Source organism: Genypterus blacodes, unplaced genomic scaffold, assembly GCF_046128005.1.
Source record: "Genypterus blacodes isolate CSIRO-AG114 ecotype Tasmania unplaced genomic scaffold, CSIRO-AGI_Gbla_v1 ptg000031l_1, whole genome shotgun sequence".
Lineage (NCBI taxonomy): Eukaryota > Metazoa > Chordata > Actinopteri > Ophidiiformes > Ophidiidae > Genypterus > Genypterus blacodes.
In genome coordinates, this window is record NW_027466844.1 from 352,055 (window position 1) to 370,000 (window position 17,946).

At 46.0% G+C, this 17,946-nt stretch overlaps 1 protein-coding gene across 4 annotated transcripts in view; it reads right to left on the reverse strand.

Moving 5' to 3' along the window:
- Window positions 1–17,946, reverse strand: part of stxbp5a (syntaxin binding protein 5a (tomosyn)) — a 60,268-nt gene that overhangs the window by 18,882 nt on the left and 23,440 nt on the right. For all 4 annotated transcript variants that reach the window (XM_076145868.1, XM_076145869.1, XM_076145866.1 and 1 more), the window contains exons 3-7: window positions 14,646–14,727; window positions 13,265–13,365; window positions 6,237–6,371; window positions 1,795–1,858; window positions 1,069–1,152 (exon numbers count right to left, since the gene is read on the reverse strand). In XM_076145868.1, coding sequence (XP_076001983.1) covers window positions 1,069–1,152; window positions 1,795–1,858; window positions 6,237–6,371; window positions 13,265–13,365; window positions 14,646–14,727 — 466 coding nt within the window. The remainder of the gene's footprint in view (window positions 1–1,068; window positions 1,153–1,794; window positions 1,859–6,236; window positions 6,372–13,264; window positions 13,366–14,645; window positions 14,728–17,946) is intronic.

Sequence of the window (17,946 nt, forward strand, 5' to 3'; positions counted from 1 at the left end):
GCCCACAGTTCATTCAATCTGCTTAAACCCCAACTACAGCGTTGTGAATGGAGCCTCCCGTTACTACGCGCCGTGTTCCGACTGTAGACACCCCCAACAAGGACATCTCCATATTTACATTTGGAGATTTAATGAATGAACTTTGCTCTCGAAGCTGCGGATTGAGATTTCTCTTCACTGTTTGTGTTTAATTCCTTTTTTTTGGTACACATTTCCATAGTTTTGCAGCACTTTTGGTGAAGCTTTTGTTGATTTAACCGTGCTCATAAATATATATGACTCATCTTGACAGTGTGGCTTAATTGCCAGTCTGCATTTTTTAGATTCGACACACTTCGGGTCCAAATTGTCTCCTTGTCTTCTTTATTTACAGCGTATTTCCTCTGGGGAAGCCAATAAAGCCCACACGCCTCGCTGCTTTAAAACAAGGGTGAACCTTTTTACACCGTGATGTCGGTGTTTTCTAACGGGAATATACAAGCAGAATCAATGAGCTACCTGAGAGACAAATACACAACGTCAAATGCATAATTCATGATTTGATTAAAGTCGGTAGTTCAAATATACTCGCACCTTTCACACACGCGCACACACGCATACAGATCAGATACTTAAAGAATCTAAAGGAATCAGTGTTGATTAAACGCTGGGCTCTGCTTTCTCCAGTCGGTTTAGAGTTAAAGTCTCCTCGTCTTCATTCGATCAACTCAACCCTAACTGCTTCCTAAACATGAAGACAAGTCATGACAACCTAAACTCTCGCAAATTCAACCAAAAGCAATGCTCCAAATCTGTTCTACCCAGTGAGCTTCCATTCCGTCGACACAGATCAGCTCTGAAATGAGAGAGGAGACTCAGAGAATAACACACACACACACACACACACACACACACACACAGACACACACACACAGAAACACACGTGCGTCAGTATCTGCTCATCGCCGGCTTTGAGGCTTCATGAATACGTGATGCGACTCTACGCTTCTGTATTAAAAGATACTATCTGAATCGACATGAGTGAAAGCAGTTCGGGGGAGAGGAAGCGGAGAGGTTTTTTTCGCCCACCTCGTCGTAAGTGTAGCGATAGTCGGCCTTCTTTGATTTCAGATCCCACAGGACCACGATCCCGGCCTCGAATCCAATTATGAGCTGGGGAGGGGGGAGAGAAAAAGGAGACAGGCAGTCAGCAGGGGGAATGCAGGGCGAGATGACAGAGACGAGACAGAAAAGGCCCCCGTGATGTGTGTGTGTGTGTGTGTGTGTGTGTGTGTGTGCGTGTGTGTGTGTGGGTGAGGACAATACATCTGACATTCACACACACGTGGCGTAGAGACGTAAAGCAGGCTACGGCGGCTCAGGAGACAACCTGCCCACTGAGGTTCACAAGGGATGATAATTGAAAATGCAAATGGAGCTTTTTGAACATCTGAAATGTCAGGATGTTTGGAATAGGAAATGGAATATCACGGACACTGATTTAAGGAGGCCAGACCCTGCTGCGGATCTTTTAACTGACTTATTTGCCTCAACAATTCAGCAAGTTTCAAATCCCTTGCTTATAAAGGCTTTTATTGTGAAACATCGACAGGAACTACTGGATTTCATTAGTGTCAGCCTAACGTAGGGAAACAACCGCCCAATGAAAATGACATCCATTGATTTTGACATTTGTGAATGGCTGTGTGTGTGTGTGTGTGTGTGTGTGTGTGTGTGTGTGTGTGTGTGTGTGTGTGTGTGTGTGTGTGTGTGTGTGTGTGTGTGTGTGTGTGTGTGTGTGTGTGTGTGTGTTACCTTTCCCTCATCCATGGGGTTGTCACTTATGTGGACGACTGGTCCAGGGTGAGCCTTGGAGGATCTAAACGGGGGGAGACAGAGAGAGAAAGAGTTGACTGAGAGTGAGACATAAACTCACTGAGGGATGTGATGGATGGCTCTGTCAGCCCGGGCTCTGTGTATATGTGTGTGTGTGTGTGTGTATGTGTGTATGTGTGTATGTGTGTGTGTGTGTGTGTGTGTGTGTGTGTGTGTGTGTGTGTGTGTGTGTGTGTGTAGATTTGCATGCCAGCGAAAAGAGAAGATGAAGAGTCCGCCTGTCCCTCCTCATCCCGGTGTCAAACCTCTTCTAACACCGTTTACCTTGCCTGGCCCTCTTCTTGCCTTCAAGACGCCGACGTGGGCACCAAAGAACATCAGCAAAGGTCACGGCCTCGAAAACGGGACAGTTGCCGCCTGAAACTAACTTCGGCGACAGAGCGAGGAGCGAGGATGACTGCCGGGGGAGGAGGAAGGAGCTGTAACCGAGGGCAACGGGCACGCAAGATGGAGACGAAAACAGACCCTGATGGAGATTTTATTCCTGGATATGGGTAATGTTTGAGTAAAGGCCAAATGATGGCATATGGGATGCATTTGTGCAGTGTGTGTGTGTGTGTGTGTGTGTGTTAAGGCAGTCTGTTGTTTCTATATTTAATGCTGCAGTCTTATAACCTGAGCTCCGCCACAGCCCGAGCTGTTGATTTATCTAATCTGCCTTCCTCTCCCGTCCCTCAGCTAACACACACACACACACATGCACACACACACACACAGAAACATCGACAACGCCTGTAAAACAAACCCCTCCAAATGGCACGCCAAGTACACAACCCCGTCACGGAAATTCGCAGTTATGCAGGGAATAAATCCGAGACACTGGCGTCGCCGCAAACTCCACAAACGCAACGCTCAGGTTTGGAGATAAAGGAATCACCATGGCAACAGAGGAAGGATGGGCAGTGCGCAGACAGGCTCCCAAAATCATCCACGCTCGCATACGACACAAACACACAAACCCACAAACCCACCCACGCGAACAATGCCAGCTCAAACACACACACACAGAACCACACACTCCTGCCCGAGGACCACTAATGACTCTGCATTTTAACACTCAAGGAAAAGGCTTCAGGGACACAAAGATTTAATCGTAAATATACAAGTGAATGCGTGTGTGTGTGTGTGTTCCTACAAATATACGCACAGCACACTGTACACACTATAGGCTCATGTATGCATGTGTGTGAGAGCTGTTATTCCCATCACTTGCAGTTATGGACCATTACACTCCTGTCTCACCCTACACACACATAGGCTGACAGACACAGACACACACACACACACACACACACACACTGCTACCGTCAAAGCTGACCCTCTCCGCACCTCCTGGTTAAACGGTTACGGTATCTGTTGTAAACTTTTACTGCATCAAATCCGTCTCGTATAAGAAAGTGTCCTCCCCCCACATGCATACGTTCAGAAAACACATATGCCATTAAGCGAGCGTGCCGGTGTGCGTGTGTGTGTGTGTGGAAGGAGGACACGTCTCATTGAATGTGGAAAGTGGTCAGCGCAGGTCTCACACACACGAGAGGCGAACACGGTCTGATGTTTAATACGACATGTTAGCGTTTATGTTTGCTGTAGTGCCGTGAAGGGGATTACCTCATTGAAGCTGAAACTGCTGATCAATCGCTTGGTCGATTAGTCATTTCAGTCAATTATTTTAGTCATTGATTATGCCATTGCATCATAATTAAAACGCATCTCATTCCCGCCCCTGCACACCCTGTACACACACACACAGCAACAAAGGCCAGAATGGGATTTAAGAAGAAAACACAAACACACACACACTCAGCATTTCATCTCCACACTTTCTAAAAAAAGAAAAATCAATAGTCCTTGAGGTCAGCGAATTTTATAGATTGAGAAGTACAGTAAAGGAAAAGTTGATTAGATATGAAATCACTGAAAGTAACAGTGACAATAGTTGCCCTAACACACACACACACACACACACACACACACACACACACACTCTCTATCCCTTGCACTCTCCAGATACGAAACCCAAATCTTTTTACGGTGCAGTCACACTCGATAAGTTTCAGTGCGCACGATCGCACGACACAGAGCGACGTCACACGATGTCACCGTTTCAACCGCGACCTCCAACTTCAGAACGACTGACGAGCTGAAACTCAAAAGTTGAAAAAGAAAAATAATCATAACAAAATATTCACAACAGCTTGAGGGAGAGAGAGAGAGAGAGAGAGAGAGAGAGAGAGAGAGAGAGAGAGAGAGAGAGAGAGAGAGAGAGAGAGAGAGAGAGAGAGAGAGAGAAGAGAGGGAGGGAGGGAGGGAGGGAGGGAGGGAGGGAGGGAACAGCAGAGGCCTCAAGCCTACATATTCATGTGAACTATGTGTCATCCTAAGCTGTTAACATTTTGCTTCTCCTGCCCCACTTTTTCCCTGAATCCCTGAACCCAGTGACCATCCAGTTGAATCAAATCAACACACACTAACACACACACACGCACACACACACAGACGATGCCTCCATGTGACGTGATCAACACAGTTTTACATATGGACTGGGGGCTCTTCCACACGTGGCCGAGGAGTTGTGGCGGTATACTGCGGGAGTGTGTGTGTGTGGTCTGTGTGTGTGTGTGTGTGTAGTACTCTTTCCAGTACAGCAGCTTGGGTATAGATGTGTGATTCATTCAGGCACACAGAGCCGTGGCCCAGTGCCGGCCCGAAGCCCGAGCCAGGCACACGACACATCCCAGCGTCACCACGGCGATCACAATAGCAAAGAATAGAACAAAAAATAAAGGAAAACTGGAGGTTGAGGCACTTTAAATAGAATATGACGAAGAAACGATGCTAATTATTCACTTTTAGCTGGGTTAAAAAAAGAAAAAGACAAAAAGCCCTGCTGTGTAGGGCGCAAATCCAGGAATCCAGATCTGGACTGGATCTGGATTCATCATGTTGGAGGCCGATGGAGCCACAGACGTTTCCCTTCTACTGTAAGCATTTCAAGCCAGTCTGAGAGTTTTTAGACCAATTATTTGTGTTGATAGTGTTGAAATTGTCAAGAACAAGAACATCTGATCAACCTGATTGACCTCATTAAGAGCCACTCAGGTCGTCTTGTCTACCAATTTGACCAATTAAGGTTCATTTAAGCGCCGGCCTCCGTCTAATGACTGTATAGTAGAGAAGCTGTTTGGCCGGTGTGGCTGTAAATTTCCCACAGTTGGCAGAGAGACACAGGAGGAGACGGGGACATGAGACGCCTCACGCTCCTCTGATGTGTATCAAGGCGCCCTCTCAACAAAAACATCTGCAACTCAAGTGTTTACGACGTCACACGTCAGAGAAAGTGTGTGAATGAATCACAGAGAGGAATAGAAGTTACTCTTTTTCGTTGAGAAGCACCTCACGATCTATCCGCTCCATCTAATCGTCTCAATCTGTCCTCTATCTCATCATTATCACTCCTTACCCCTCCTCCTCTCTTCTTCTTCTTCTTTAATTGAACGCCCCTCGCCCCCAAAGATTCCGTCCTGCTCAACCCTCTCCGTAAACTTCATCCCCTCGCTGTCACCCCTCCTCTCCTGTCCTCTATCACTCCTCTGAGCATGTCCTTGTCCTCTACCCCCAACCGCCCTCCCACCCTCCCCAGGCCTCGTCCGTTCCACTCCTGTCTTCTCCCCGTCATGCACCCCCCCTCTCTCCCCCCTCTCTCCCCTCACGTCCCACCGCTCTCCCTCGCCGCCAGCAGCCCTGTCCCCGAGACGAGACGAGACGTCTGTGCGCAGCGTACCCTGATCCCGGCAGACACCTGTTCCGCCCCCACCCGTACTCACTCTTTTTTCCGCACACACACATACACACAAGAGGAGAGGGTGGGGGTGGGGGGTGAGGGGAGAAGCGTGAAGGAAAAATGCTCCAGTGAATAATTTAAGTCTCTACAGCAGGGAACCAAAATGGAGCCTGTCAAACCTGACAGATCCGTGTAAACGACAGAGAGACGGGTCCCTCCGTACCTGGATTGTGATCCTGTGCCTGGAAATGATAGACTGACTAATGACTCTTTCTCATCTCATTACGTTGAAACTGCAATAACCTTTTTTCAAGGCAAAGTGCTGATTTTACAACATCGCTCACCTCACCTAAGTACTGCAAAGTGAGTCAATAGACCTTTACCTCTGTGTTGCAGTGCGGGGAAGGGGGGTGGAGGTGTGTGTGTGTTGGGGGGGGTTAGAAGTTCGATTCCTGCAGAGTCCACAGGGGCTCAAATGATTATGTAGAGATCAGGGATTCACTTTGGGACACGCGTGTGTGTACAAAGACATGCAGCACAGATGCGACATAGCGACGGCTCCAGTTGGGACACTCACAGTTCGATGGCTTTGTTCCACATGATGACGTAGCCTGAGAGCATGAAGGACTCCACGTTGACGATGTGGACGTTCCCTCGTTCTGTGCCGATGTACAACCATTTGCTCTGGAATGGCAGGTGGCAGAAAGTGATTCTAGAGAGAGAGAGAGAGAGAGAGAGAGAGAAAGAGAGAGAGAAAGTCAAAGACATAACAACGAGGAAGAGGAAGGGCAGGACAGGATAAGGATGCTTCTCAAAAACTTCTCCTGGAGTGACAAATTATGCAAATGCCACTTCATCGAGTCAAAGTTGTTGAGATCAAAGTAGCGAACTCCCTCTCCCTCCCTCCCTCCCTCCCTCCCCTCCTTTCATCCATCCATCAGTGTAAACTCTAATGAGAGGTTATTAACCTTTCTCTCTTTTCTTCCCTCTCCATTCATCTTCTCATCCCTTTTTCATCATTTGGTTCTTTCATCCCTCCTACGATTCAATCTACGAAACCGTTAGCGGAATAATAATGTACAAGTCGGGTAAATTGGATTCCCTAATATCTCAAGGTCACCTGGTTCTCTGGTGATCCTTCTCAATTAGCTCAGAGGTTAGCATGACCCCCTCTATGCCCACACAGGTCAGGTTTTCATTTAGTAGGTGAGCCTGGGGATCCTAGTGACTTGGCAGATTTGGATGAGTCGCTGGTGCAATTGTTTGCATGTCGAATGCACTGAAATCGCATGTAGCACGTTACCATGCGGCAGTTACCACTTTCTGATGAGAACTCAAATGCAACACGAGTGCAAATGTTACCAGAGGTTTGTGTTTGTGTGTGAAAGGGCAGCGAACAGTCTTAAGATCAGGATCAGCAGCCAGTTACCAAGTTCAGCTGTGATTATCAGAAAATATTTGACCACTGAAAGCCTCCATTGATCGTAATCCACGAATATTATGAATATTATATATATAAACAGACACAGCAAAGCAGTAATACCACACAATCCCTTGTATACTCTCTCTCTCTCTCTCTCTCTCTCTTTGTCTTGCTCTAGGGCAGTATTGACGCAGCTCCCACTGTAACGCACACACACACACACACACTCCCTCTGTCTCTCACTCTCGCCACATGAATATATTCATAGGCTTCAAGAGAAGGGTCGAGCTACTTGACACGACTCTTGTCCCCGCAGTGCAAATGAACACACAGAAACACACAGAAGAACACCTGGACACGTCATACACACTCATATTTAAAAACAAAGGTACGCGACCTGTCCCACACACACACACACACACACGGACAGACGGCGGTGAATGAGAGCAACACGAGGTGACAGCCAGTGACTCGCTGTAACAACGGAAGTGGAAGCTGATTTAATGTCGTTTATCATTTGCAAGAACAGATGCGTCTCTTCTCTGCTGGTGAACGTATGTGTGTGTGTGTGTGGTGCTGGTGAACGTGGGTGCTCTGTGTGGTCATTTACATACAACAGGGAGGCACATTTGTAAGAGAATACAATGCAATACAATACAATACACAAACACTACATCCTTGGTAATTAGCGTAGAGTTGGATCAGCACCTCCTTGACATTGTGTAACCAAGGCAAAGCTTTAGAAGATTTATTGCAGGGCTTTTGTATTGCATTTAATTCGATTGTAAAGGTGTATTTTATAAACTCTGTATTGATATGTTTGCTCTGTGAGATGTGTGAGCGTGTGTGTGTGTCTGTGCGCGCATATATCATCCAACTAATTAAATGTTCCAAAAACTCAGTATGAGAGGAGCTCACTGGAGAGGCAGTGTCACGAGCATAATTATACAGATTTGTTCGCAGTTTGTGCGAGCGCGTTTCCGTGTGTGTCTCTCTGTGTGTGTGTGTATATGTGTTCGCACTTGCTCTGCCTGCACGTGTCTCCTGGTGACATCTTCAGCTTCAAGTGGTCACGACACGCACAGGCAAGCAGCCAGAGCGCAGGCTCGGCGTGAAACCGCACACAGGGTTACAAGTTTATAAAGAGCCTCTCCTACCATGTGATGCAATCCCATGATGCATTTCTGATGGAATCCAAATCTGTTTTTGTGAAGCTGATGATGCTCGGATTTGTTGGCAGTGTCAGGGAGGCGTTGATTGAACTATGCGGTAATTTGTGAGGCTGCGCTGTCGAGGTTCCCTTCATCAAGAGGTGCTGCCTCCCAGAGCTTGATTGGATAAACATGCCTGATTTGTGCTGCGTTCAGGCGGGCGGTAAATAACAGGTGGTAAAGGTTCTTGTAAAAAAAAAACAACAACAACCAAAACACTGAAGTATAACCAATGGAAGTGTAAATGATTGTTATACTGTTTTTGTTATTTTTTTGTACAGAGACACATGTAATTGGTTCAGGCTTTGTATGTTTGTGTGAGAATAAGAACAGAAATGCGCCAGGTTGTTTATCCCTTTTAAAGGTTTTCCTTCCAGTCCAAAAGGTTCAAACTGGTGAACCTGTGTCGCATCTTTAATTTCGAGTTTACGGCTTGTAAATGAATAGACCGTTTTAGTTTGCAATTCCTAAGTCGTAAATTTTGTATTTGCAATTTCCCCTAGCGCCTGAATGCACCATTAGTTAGTCAGGTCTGGATGGAGCAGAGAGAGAGATAGGAAAGATGCTACAGTGTTGTTGTCGAGGACCAGAAGTGAAAATCCTGCATAATATAAAACATTTTTTTATGTAATCTTATGACACCCATCTACATGTATTATGGAATGAAGAATTATGATTAAGTATGAAAGCAGGTCATGTCTCAAAACACAGCATGCTTGGAATTATCTGGGAATTACCAGAAGCGTCTACAAACATTTGACATCTTGTTGGCTCTGTAGTACAGTGAGCATTTAAAACCTGCATCTAAACGTTTATGAAAATTTTAATATTAACCCAAACTAAATCGACGGAAACAAACCGAGAAGAGAAACATTGAGGCCCCATAGGGGGGCAGGGAGAAGTGACTTTTATTTTGGCGGGTCACTTATACTCATTCAGGTTTCAAAGGCAGTGAAAAGGTACAAAGTGATTATGTATTGCAATTCTGAATATGCTTTCGATTTACTGTTTATGAATGAAATATGTTGATCCTGTGCAGATTAAAAACAAAATTATGTTTTTCCAGTCGACACCTTTCTCTTAAATAGCTGGTTTGTGAAATATGTAAATATTCCTTGCAACATTGCTTTGATTTTGTAGCTGGCACTGAATCACTGCAGTAAACTCGGTAGAAGTTAAACGAGAGAAATCAAAAAATACAGAACTCTTGGCCTCGGCTGGGAAAATCTGCCAATCACTGTTGAAAAAAAATGAAAAAAAAAGAACGTGGAGTCAAACACGTCTCTGGTTTGGCGACGGTCCAGGCTGCATGAAGGAGGGAACAGAATGTGGACTAATCAGAGAGGCCAGGGACCCCAATCTACCCACAGGGTCTGAATAAAGAGGAATCTAATCAGATAACAGACTACACACACACACACATGCACACACTCTCCTCATACTCACTTTCTCTGCTGCACACACACACACACACACATTGTGCACTTTCTCTGCCACACACGCAGGCGCTGCACCTGCGATAATCAATCCATGCCTGCGCCCAGGTGTTGATTAAACCAGCGAAGGAAGCCAAGTGCTGCGAAAATCACTGAAACCAATGTTTGAATCCAACAGAACGTGTTAAGAGTGGGAATGTTTGGGGAAGGATTCAACCTTGAGTCGGCAGTGTGTAAGGTAAACGTGGTAACCCTGATGACGCCCCCTTGTGATCTCCCATCATATCACCCTCTGCACTGACTGATAGCGTGAACATCTGCAGTGCATTCCTGCGCGGCTGCGAGGTGACGAGAGCTTCCTACGCCAGGATGACTAGGCAGGATTTCTTTTTTGCGCTCCCTCCATTCCCACACTCCAACCCACAGACTGACTCACTGCTCCCTGGCTGAGGTCCAGTCTGTCTCAACTCCTCCTCTCCTCTCCTCTCCTCCTCCCTCCCTTCCCCTCCCCTGGTGCCCGTGATCTGATGTGAACGGATATCAAAGCTGGAGGGCTTTCCGCGACGCCGCTTTCGCCCGTCCACTCTCCATTCCGACCCGGGAGAAGAAGGGCAGGAAACGAGGACGAGGAGCTGTGTTTGTACGTGTTTAGAGTAATGGAACGGGGCCGGCAGATGAAAAGCAGCCTGGAGATGCGCACAGAGCAGAGATATGTCAAAAATAAACATGTGAAGACAAGAAAAGCTAGCAGAGAAGTCGCATCTAATTTGTTTTTTTCAGATCTCCAGTAAAGCGTTTACGTTCGGTGACTTCCTATGGCTTTGATTTAAGGCTTCATGCAGGATCACCACAGCCTGTATTTCCCTAAGATTTAGAGCCCAAATCCAGAGAATCATCGCAGATCATTGTTCATCACCGTTTGCTCCTCCTCCAAAATGGCGTCTTTGTTTTCAGAAATAAGGGCGGGAATTTGCCATGGAAACTATACTTGACCTGACAGATTTGTGCAGCGTTAAGATCACAAACTATTTATAGGATTACTAGAAATCACACAAGGTTCCCAGATGATAATCACATGTTAAGCAGGTTCCAAATTTAATCTACATACGCCGATGACACTCTATTCATTTGCAGCGTGCTTGTGTGGAATCCGATGCTTGCTGATGTTTTTGTGAATTAGGGAATTCAATATGATATCCACAAAGTGTGAAATATTAATGGGGCAGTTTAAAATATGAAGCTTCCATTTGACTTGTCACAGGCTGCTGATTCTTTTTCATTCCGCCGCAGCTTGTAGGGCGCCACTGTGACAGTTCTGCTTGGTTAACTTCTCCTTTTGTTGACGGAGGAAATGGCCGCCTTGTCCTCTACACCCCGACAAGCGGAGGTCAAGTTTTGGTCAAACAATCAGAGAGTGAAAAGGAGAAAAGGTAGAGCGCAGGAGGATAGGCAGGGAGTGATGGTGGATAATCCAGACTCGTGTTGATGTTACAAATCTGTCTCACTCCATCCAGGCTTAACTAAACCTAACTGTTGTGGTCAGAGCGCCACACAGGTCCACTGAGTTTGGTTACAATAGACTGATTCATTCATGAGATACAGCGCATGTAGAATAAGCCACGCCCACTTAAATTTTGCAGGCCATTACAGCAAAACAATAAGAAAAGTTAAATAGACTTATGGAACTATTGTCTGACTTGTTCCAGACATTTTTCATTTCATTTCATTCTTTCATCAAATTTTGTAACAATTTCCCCAAAATAGCAGGAGAAGATGTAAAAAAAACCATCACGTTTGGCCAAAATGGGCGTGGTCTATTTGGATTGGATGCAATTGGAGGCAATGTAAGGACAAATGGATTCTTCGCTGCATTATGAACCACCCGCCCACCAGGTTTCACAGAAATATGTCAATAACTATAGAGACATCCTGCTAAAACATAATCTCCTTCTCCTTGAGCGCATATTAAGAGCTATTTGTAGCGTTGGGAACCAGGGGAGATCTTAACAGGTAATCACACAGCGAGACACTTAAGCGAGCCAAAATAAGACGGATCCCCGACAGATTTGGAAGCTGCTCCTTCAGGACAGCTGCTACTGCGGCGTCGGCAGCATCTGTACATACAATGTTAAAAGAGACTTGAGTGCTGAACTGAAAACTTAAAGCTAACACGGTGCAAAGTTCAGAGAGATCCGCTGTGAGATAGTGGCAGTGTTTGCCTTTCATATGACACGAGCAGCTGAGTGCTGTGTTTTCCTTGTTAAGTTGAATCAGCGAAGTCGAAACATAACTGCATTAAAAGCAGAACAAATGACTGTGCAACTGCCAACGTGGGTAGTTCAGCACAATTTCTACACACTTGCTACAAGCGAGTCAAGAGGTGCGAGTTTCGTCACTAATACACAACATTCATGCAAACTTTCGCTACTTGAACATATTCAGTTCCATCCACTCATCATCAGCTTGCTACTGTTGAGTCATGAGGATGGCAGGGGAACATGGTAGCCAGGTCACACAGCTCACACACATCTACACCTACAGGCAATTGATGGTTTCCGATGCAGAAGAGGTAGAACGACAACATCCCCTCTCTCTCTCTCTCTCTCTGTTCTATTGGGCTTGGTTGTTTGGGATGGGCTTGTTTCTTAAATGTCCCCCGGGAGGGTCAAGTGCAAGAACACAGCGTGCCCCTAAAAGCAGCCGCTAAGCCACCTGTCCATCAACGTCAGGACTGCCTCAAACCATCGGTTGTGACATTAAACCCCTTCCTGACCTTTTCCTAGGGACAGATCACTAGGCAACAAAAGGATTTAGTCTGATGGGGGTAATTGCTGCGTGTGTGATCAGAGGAGACAGAGCGGACGCCAACGTACTTGAGGTGAGATGATTCTGCGCTGATGTTGAAACGTTCCATGAAGATTGCCATGTTATTTTCCACTAACTAGACCTGTCAGGTGCATATTGGTATATATGGTTGATATCCTGCCCCACTGTGCAGAATCCATTCATCTCAACACTGTGTGTAAGTGGGCATGCACCTGCTTTTAAGGTTTACCTGTGTGTGTGTGTGTGTGCGTGTGTGTTGCTGTGTGTGAGTGGCCGTTGTGCTTCAGGTGTTCGGGGAGGTCCACACCTGTGCTTCAGTGAAGGCAATGCCTCAGAGGGGGAGGAAGTGACCCAGATAATGTGCTTTTAGCAAGTGTAAACACAGAGCAAAGCGGGAGGAAGCACCCAAAGCGTCTGAACTGTATTTCATCTGCTCTGCCCTGTGCACGGTTTTGCAGGCATACAGGCACGTTTTGCCAAGCGAAACGCCGTCTGTTTGCATACAGAATAACAGTCAGTGAGAAGTAACAGTTCACACAGGCAGCAAGCTGTAAGCCTGCCCTGCTCAGAGGAGCCGCAGATCGTGTTGCACCAGCGCAAGTGTGAAGGAGTAACTAAGGAGGGAGGGAAATCGAGTGGAAAGCGACAGAGACGTACACACATCGACCTCCGCAACCGGCTCATCTCGTGATTTGCGCCTACCGCTTACCTCTCTCTGTTGAACTTGAGGGAGTGGAGGATGGCGGGCCTCTTCTGCCTCAGGTTCCATAAGTGGACGGTGTCGTCAGCCAGAGCGCTCACCAGCGCCCCCTGCAGAGCAAGAAAGCACACTTGAGTTTATATTGGGAGACAAAACGCGTGGAAAAGTCTTCAAAATGAAGTGAGCCTGACACACGCAAGACAAGACCAAAATGTCTGGAGAGCGACGCTGGTTTGAAATCAGAAACACTCTCCCAGGTAACGACGGTGACTCATGTGTATGTGACTGTGGCGCGCGTGTGGGAGGCAGCAAAATTATTTTTCAGCTCAATAAGGGTTCGTTTGAGCTGCTGACTCACACTCACAGACGCTCACACTCTCTCACACACACACACACACACACACACACAAACACAGACAGCTAGAGGCGGAATGCTGCACTTTCCTGGTGAGTGAAACTCTTTTTTAATATTGAAAACAATTAAATATTTCATTATATTCACATCACATTTTCATGACTAATTAATGTCTTGATTGTTTTTTGATGAATCAATTAATCATATGGTCTATAAAAAGTAACAATTAAAAAATAGAATACTTCTTTTAATTACTCGTATTTTCTGGACAAAAGTTAAAAACGGATCTAATTTTCAGTGAAATGAAAGCAGTCTCACTTTAATAAAGCTGGAACCAGGAAATAATTGGAATTCTTCTTCTTTATTAATCTGAGTCCAATTTGAAGTGATAATCCTCAATATTTCTTGTTTTAAAAATCTGATTTTTTCCATTTTTGCTGTACTAATCAGTCAGATGATTTTTTGTTTTTGTTTTCGATTTTTCATTAATCGTGATGAACCTGAAATTCCTGGGAAAATGACGGATCAAAGCTTCATGTCTACAAATGATGTCATCTCTCTGCAGCAGTTACATTTCGCATTGGATTATGGGAGTTTTTGTTGGCCAACTTGCTCTTACTAACCCCCTACTATCCTTAGATGTCAGTCGCAAGATGAAAAAGCACAAAATTAATAATTATCACCTCAATATTGACCAACTCTCTGTTTAAGCACCAAGTGATGAATCAAATGGACAAATAGAGGTGAGTTATGGTTCCGACATAATATAAGCAAATAAGACAGAAACAAGGTTGATGTTTGTGTTTTTCAGGGTCAAATGTAATTAAAGCCGTGAAATATCAGAATCAGAACACACTTTTAAACACAGAAGTGGAATCTTGACGCATGAGACGATGTCATAATTAACCGTTTCCTGAGCGCCGTTTTCATCGTGACTTTGAACAAAGTGGACTGGTCGTACTGCTGAATACACTAAACACTGACACACTGACGAAGCGGCGTGCTGACTCGGCTGTTTCAGCCTATTTTACCCACCTCATTGATGAGAAACTGTAGCTGGATGACGGCCGAGCCGCTCTCGTGCTGACAGTAACACTCCACACCTGGACGACCAAATCTGAAAGGTTCTCTGTCAAGGAACGTACCGACATTACCAACCCCGAGGGATTCAGAGTGAGTGTTTGTGTTTGTGTAGTAGAGTATTTCAACACATCACCCTGTTTGTGTGTGTGTGTGTGTGTACAGGATGTCTTCTCTTTCTTGTACCAGCCCTGGAAGAGGTGGTGTATGAATGTTTGAAGGTCATTTGCTCCTTGATGCCTGATCCAAAGGTCACGGCATCCTGCAGTTCTATATGAGGCGCAATTGTAGCATGTTACTGCCTGAGTGTCCTGTACTGGCTGTGTATCTCAGCGATTGGTGATGATTAGGTAATGCTGGAGCAAGGCAGAGTAATCCAGATGATTTCAATAATAAAGGAAGGGTGGAAGAGTGTTGGGAAAATGACGTGCCTAGAGATAAAGAGAAAAACCTGTGAGTGTTTGCAACTGATTAATATACAGTGTCAAAACAAACAATGGCAACGCTCCCGAGACGAAACAGAACTGTAAGATGGCTGAGAGAGAGAGAGAGAGAGAGAGAGAGAGAGAGGGAGAGAGAGAGAGAGGGAGAAAGAGAGAGAGAGAGATCCTGTAATTCAAATATACAAAAAAAGAATCAGTAGAGAAGAGAATAATATTATGGGTGCAGATGAGAAACTGGCGGCAGGAGGGAGGGAGAGAGAGAGAGAGAGAGAGAGAGTGAGCGAGAGGACGCAGTTAAACAGAGATAGACAACGGTGATAAAGGATGCGGAGGAAAGGGAGAGAGAGAAAACAGACAAGAGGGACAGGAGAAAGGCTGCAGAGAGAGAGAGAGAGAGAGAGAGAGAGAGAGAGAGAGAGAGAGAGAGAGAGAGAGAGAGAGGAAAGGGGCTGACAGAGAATAACGAGCTCCTCTTCCTGGGGGGAGAGTGAATGGCTGATTCTATCCATTCACTGTTCCCATGACTGGAAGGAACATTTTTCATAGAGGGGGCACACAGAGGTGTGACACCCTGGGGAGCACACTATTGCTCATTATTAGTGTGCGTGTGTGTGTGCGTGTGTGGTCGGCTAATGTAAATTGTCTGCAGGAGCTATATCCTGCTGAACCATGAAGGAACACACGGAGAAGAACAGGCGGGATGAAAATAACCCCCGACGTCATTAGCAGCGCAAACCAAGAAATCCAATTTAAAACCAATAATAGACTAAATAACTAATGTGTCAGTCCTTGTGTAACAGTTATATCATCCAGTAACATTCTACAGTCTATAAAAATCAGGAACCCGTCTACTTGCAGGCCGCGGTCGCTTCCCGTGCCGGAGCGACATCCTTCTGATCTACTGCCGGCCGTCCGCTCGCAAATGTAGCGTTTAACATTAGTTATGACTCTGTTCTGGCGCCACAGCGGTGCCAAGAGCTCCTGTTTAGAGATAAGTACAGCAGAACACAAAAGGGGCGACGCTACCGGGCTCAATCTGGACCGGGACCAAGGGATTTGCATTTCGGAAATATGGGCATATAGGTACTGGACCAAAAGGAGGATCCAGCCTCTGCGTCCTTCTTTTAGGTCCGTTAAGCGACACCTCAGAGGCTGCCAAGGTCTCAAGCCGCCCCGGGCACAGACTTGGAGGGAGACGCCTGACACCCACGTAGCAAAGGGACACGCTTCCATCGAGTCATTCAGTTGGGCTGATTATGCGTGCGACACCTAATAGCATTGTGTCATTGTGATTTTGACTCCATTGTCTCTCCGAGCGCAGATGACTCACTGTCATTTGCAGGGAAATCGTTTGTGATCATATTTGTAAATACTCATTCAGATGGGATTTAATTGTGACATTTGGGCAATCAGTGGAGCTGGTGCTAATGTGTCTGCATCACTTGTGGAGACGTTGATCTGCAGTAAATTTCATAATTGCACCATTAAGAGAGGAAAGAGCAAATTAACCATGGAACCGCCAAAATGCATGAAGGGTAAAGTGTTTTTAATCAAACATCAGGCCGCCGCCGCCGCCGTGTTATTATGCTCTCTTAAGCTAGATTTTTACACACTGGTGCTGCTTGAAAAACAATAAAAAAAAACTCTTTTCTCCCACAAATGTGTGTGTGTGTGTGTGTGTGATGCCGAGCGAGCTGGGCCGAGGTCGTCCTCTCTCATCGAGCTGATTTTCATAATCACTGACCTCTGCAGAGAAAGTTGCTGAGCATCCTTTTCATGTGTTAACCTTCACACACACGGCAGGCGCCTGCGCGGTGTTTGGTCTGAAAGCGTTTTGGTCCCGCCGGCAGCACGGCGTAACTCAAAGTGACTTAATTGAAAACTCTTACCAAAAGGTTGCCTGGCAACCCAGTCTTTCCAGGGCCTCTGAGACAGGGAGAAGGATTTAAGGTTGTGCTCGTTTCAGCGGCGCACTTTGGCGTTTCCCTAAAGAGGCGACATCATCATAAAGGACCGGCACACTGGTGACACAAACGCCGACGTGACAAAAGCCTCAAATAACCAAACCGTCAAGGAAGATTACAGCTATTGCTCAGGTCTTTCACTTGAATATCGCCATGACATTTATCTTAACAATGCAGCAGACCCAGTGCAGGCAGAGACAAAAGCATTCTGCCGTTTGACTTCATTTCCAACATATAGTTTGTTTGCTTTAAGCCAAGATATATGAAGAAACGCTGTGTGCCATGTCTCAGCTCCTTGATCAGAAAGGTTTGGGCTCGCAAATAAAAAAAATCGAAACAGGAAGACGTTTCTTCTGCTTAATAACATGGAATCAGACCAGAATCGGGATCCTTTCCTCATAGGCGACATCATTGGTTCCGATCACGTTTGCACCACAATCAAACCTCTCCTGAGTCTCTTTCTGACCCAAACTTCTGTCTCCTCTCCTTCAGGCACTGTAGCAGATTTGTCACACTTGCTGACTCTAGCAGTCTTCCTCTCATTTGAGCCGAGCTGCCTTTGCCTCTCTCGATAAACTGCACCAACGCTTGAAAGTGGACATACTGACCGCCGAGACAGACCAGAGCGCGATAAGAAGGACGGGGAAGGGAGGAAAAACTCCAGCGAGTAGGAAAAGTGGATCATCTTCGGCGCTTGTCAAGTCTGAAGGAATTTTCCCAGGTTGTTCTAAGATTGAAAGACTGACTGATCGTTTAAAATCACGTTACTGACAGGTGAGTCACTGGGTATGTGGGAAAGCAAAGCGGTTAGGGGGGGGGGGGGAGGACGGGAACGGGGAGGGAAGGAGC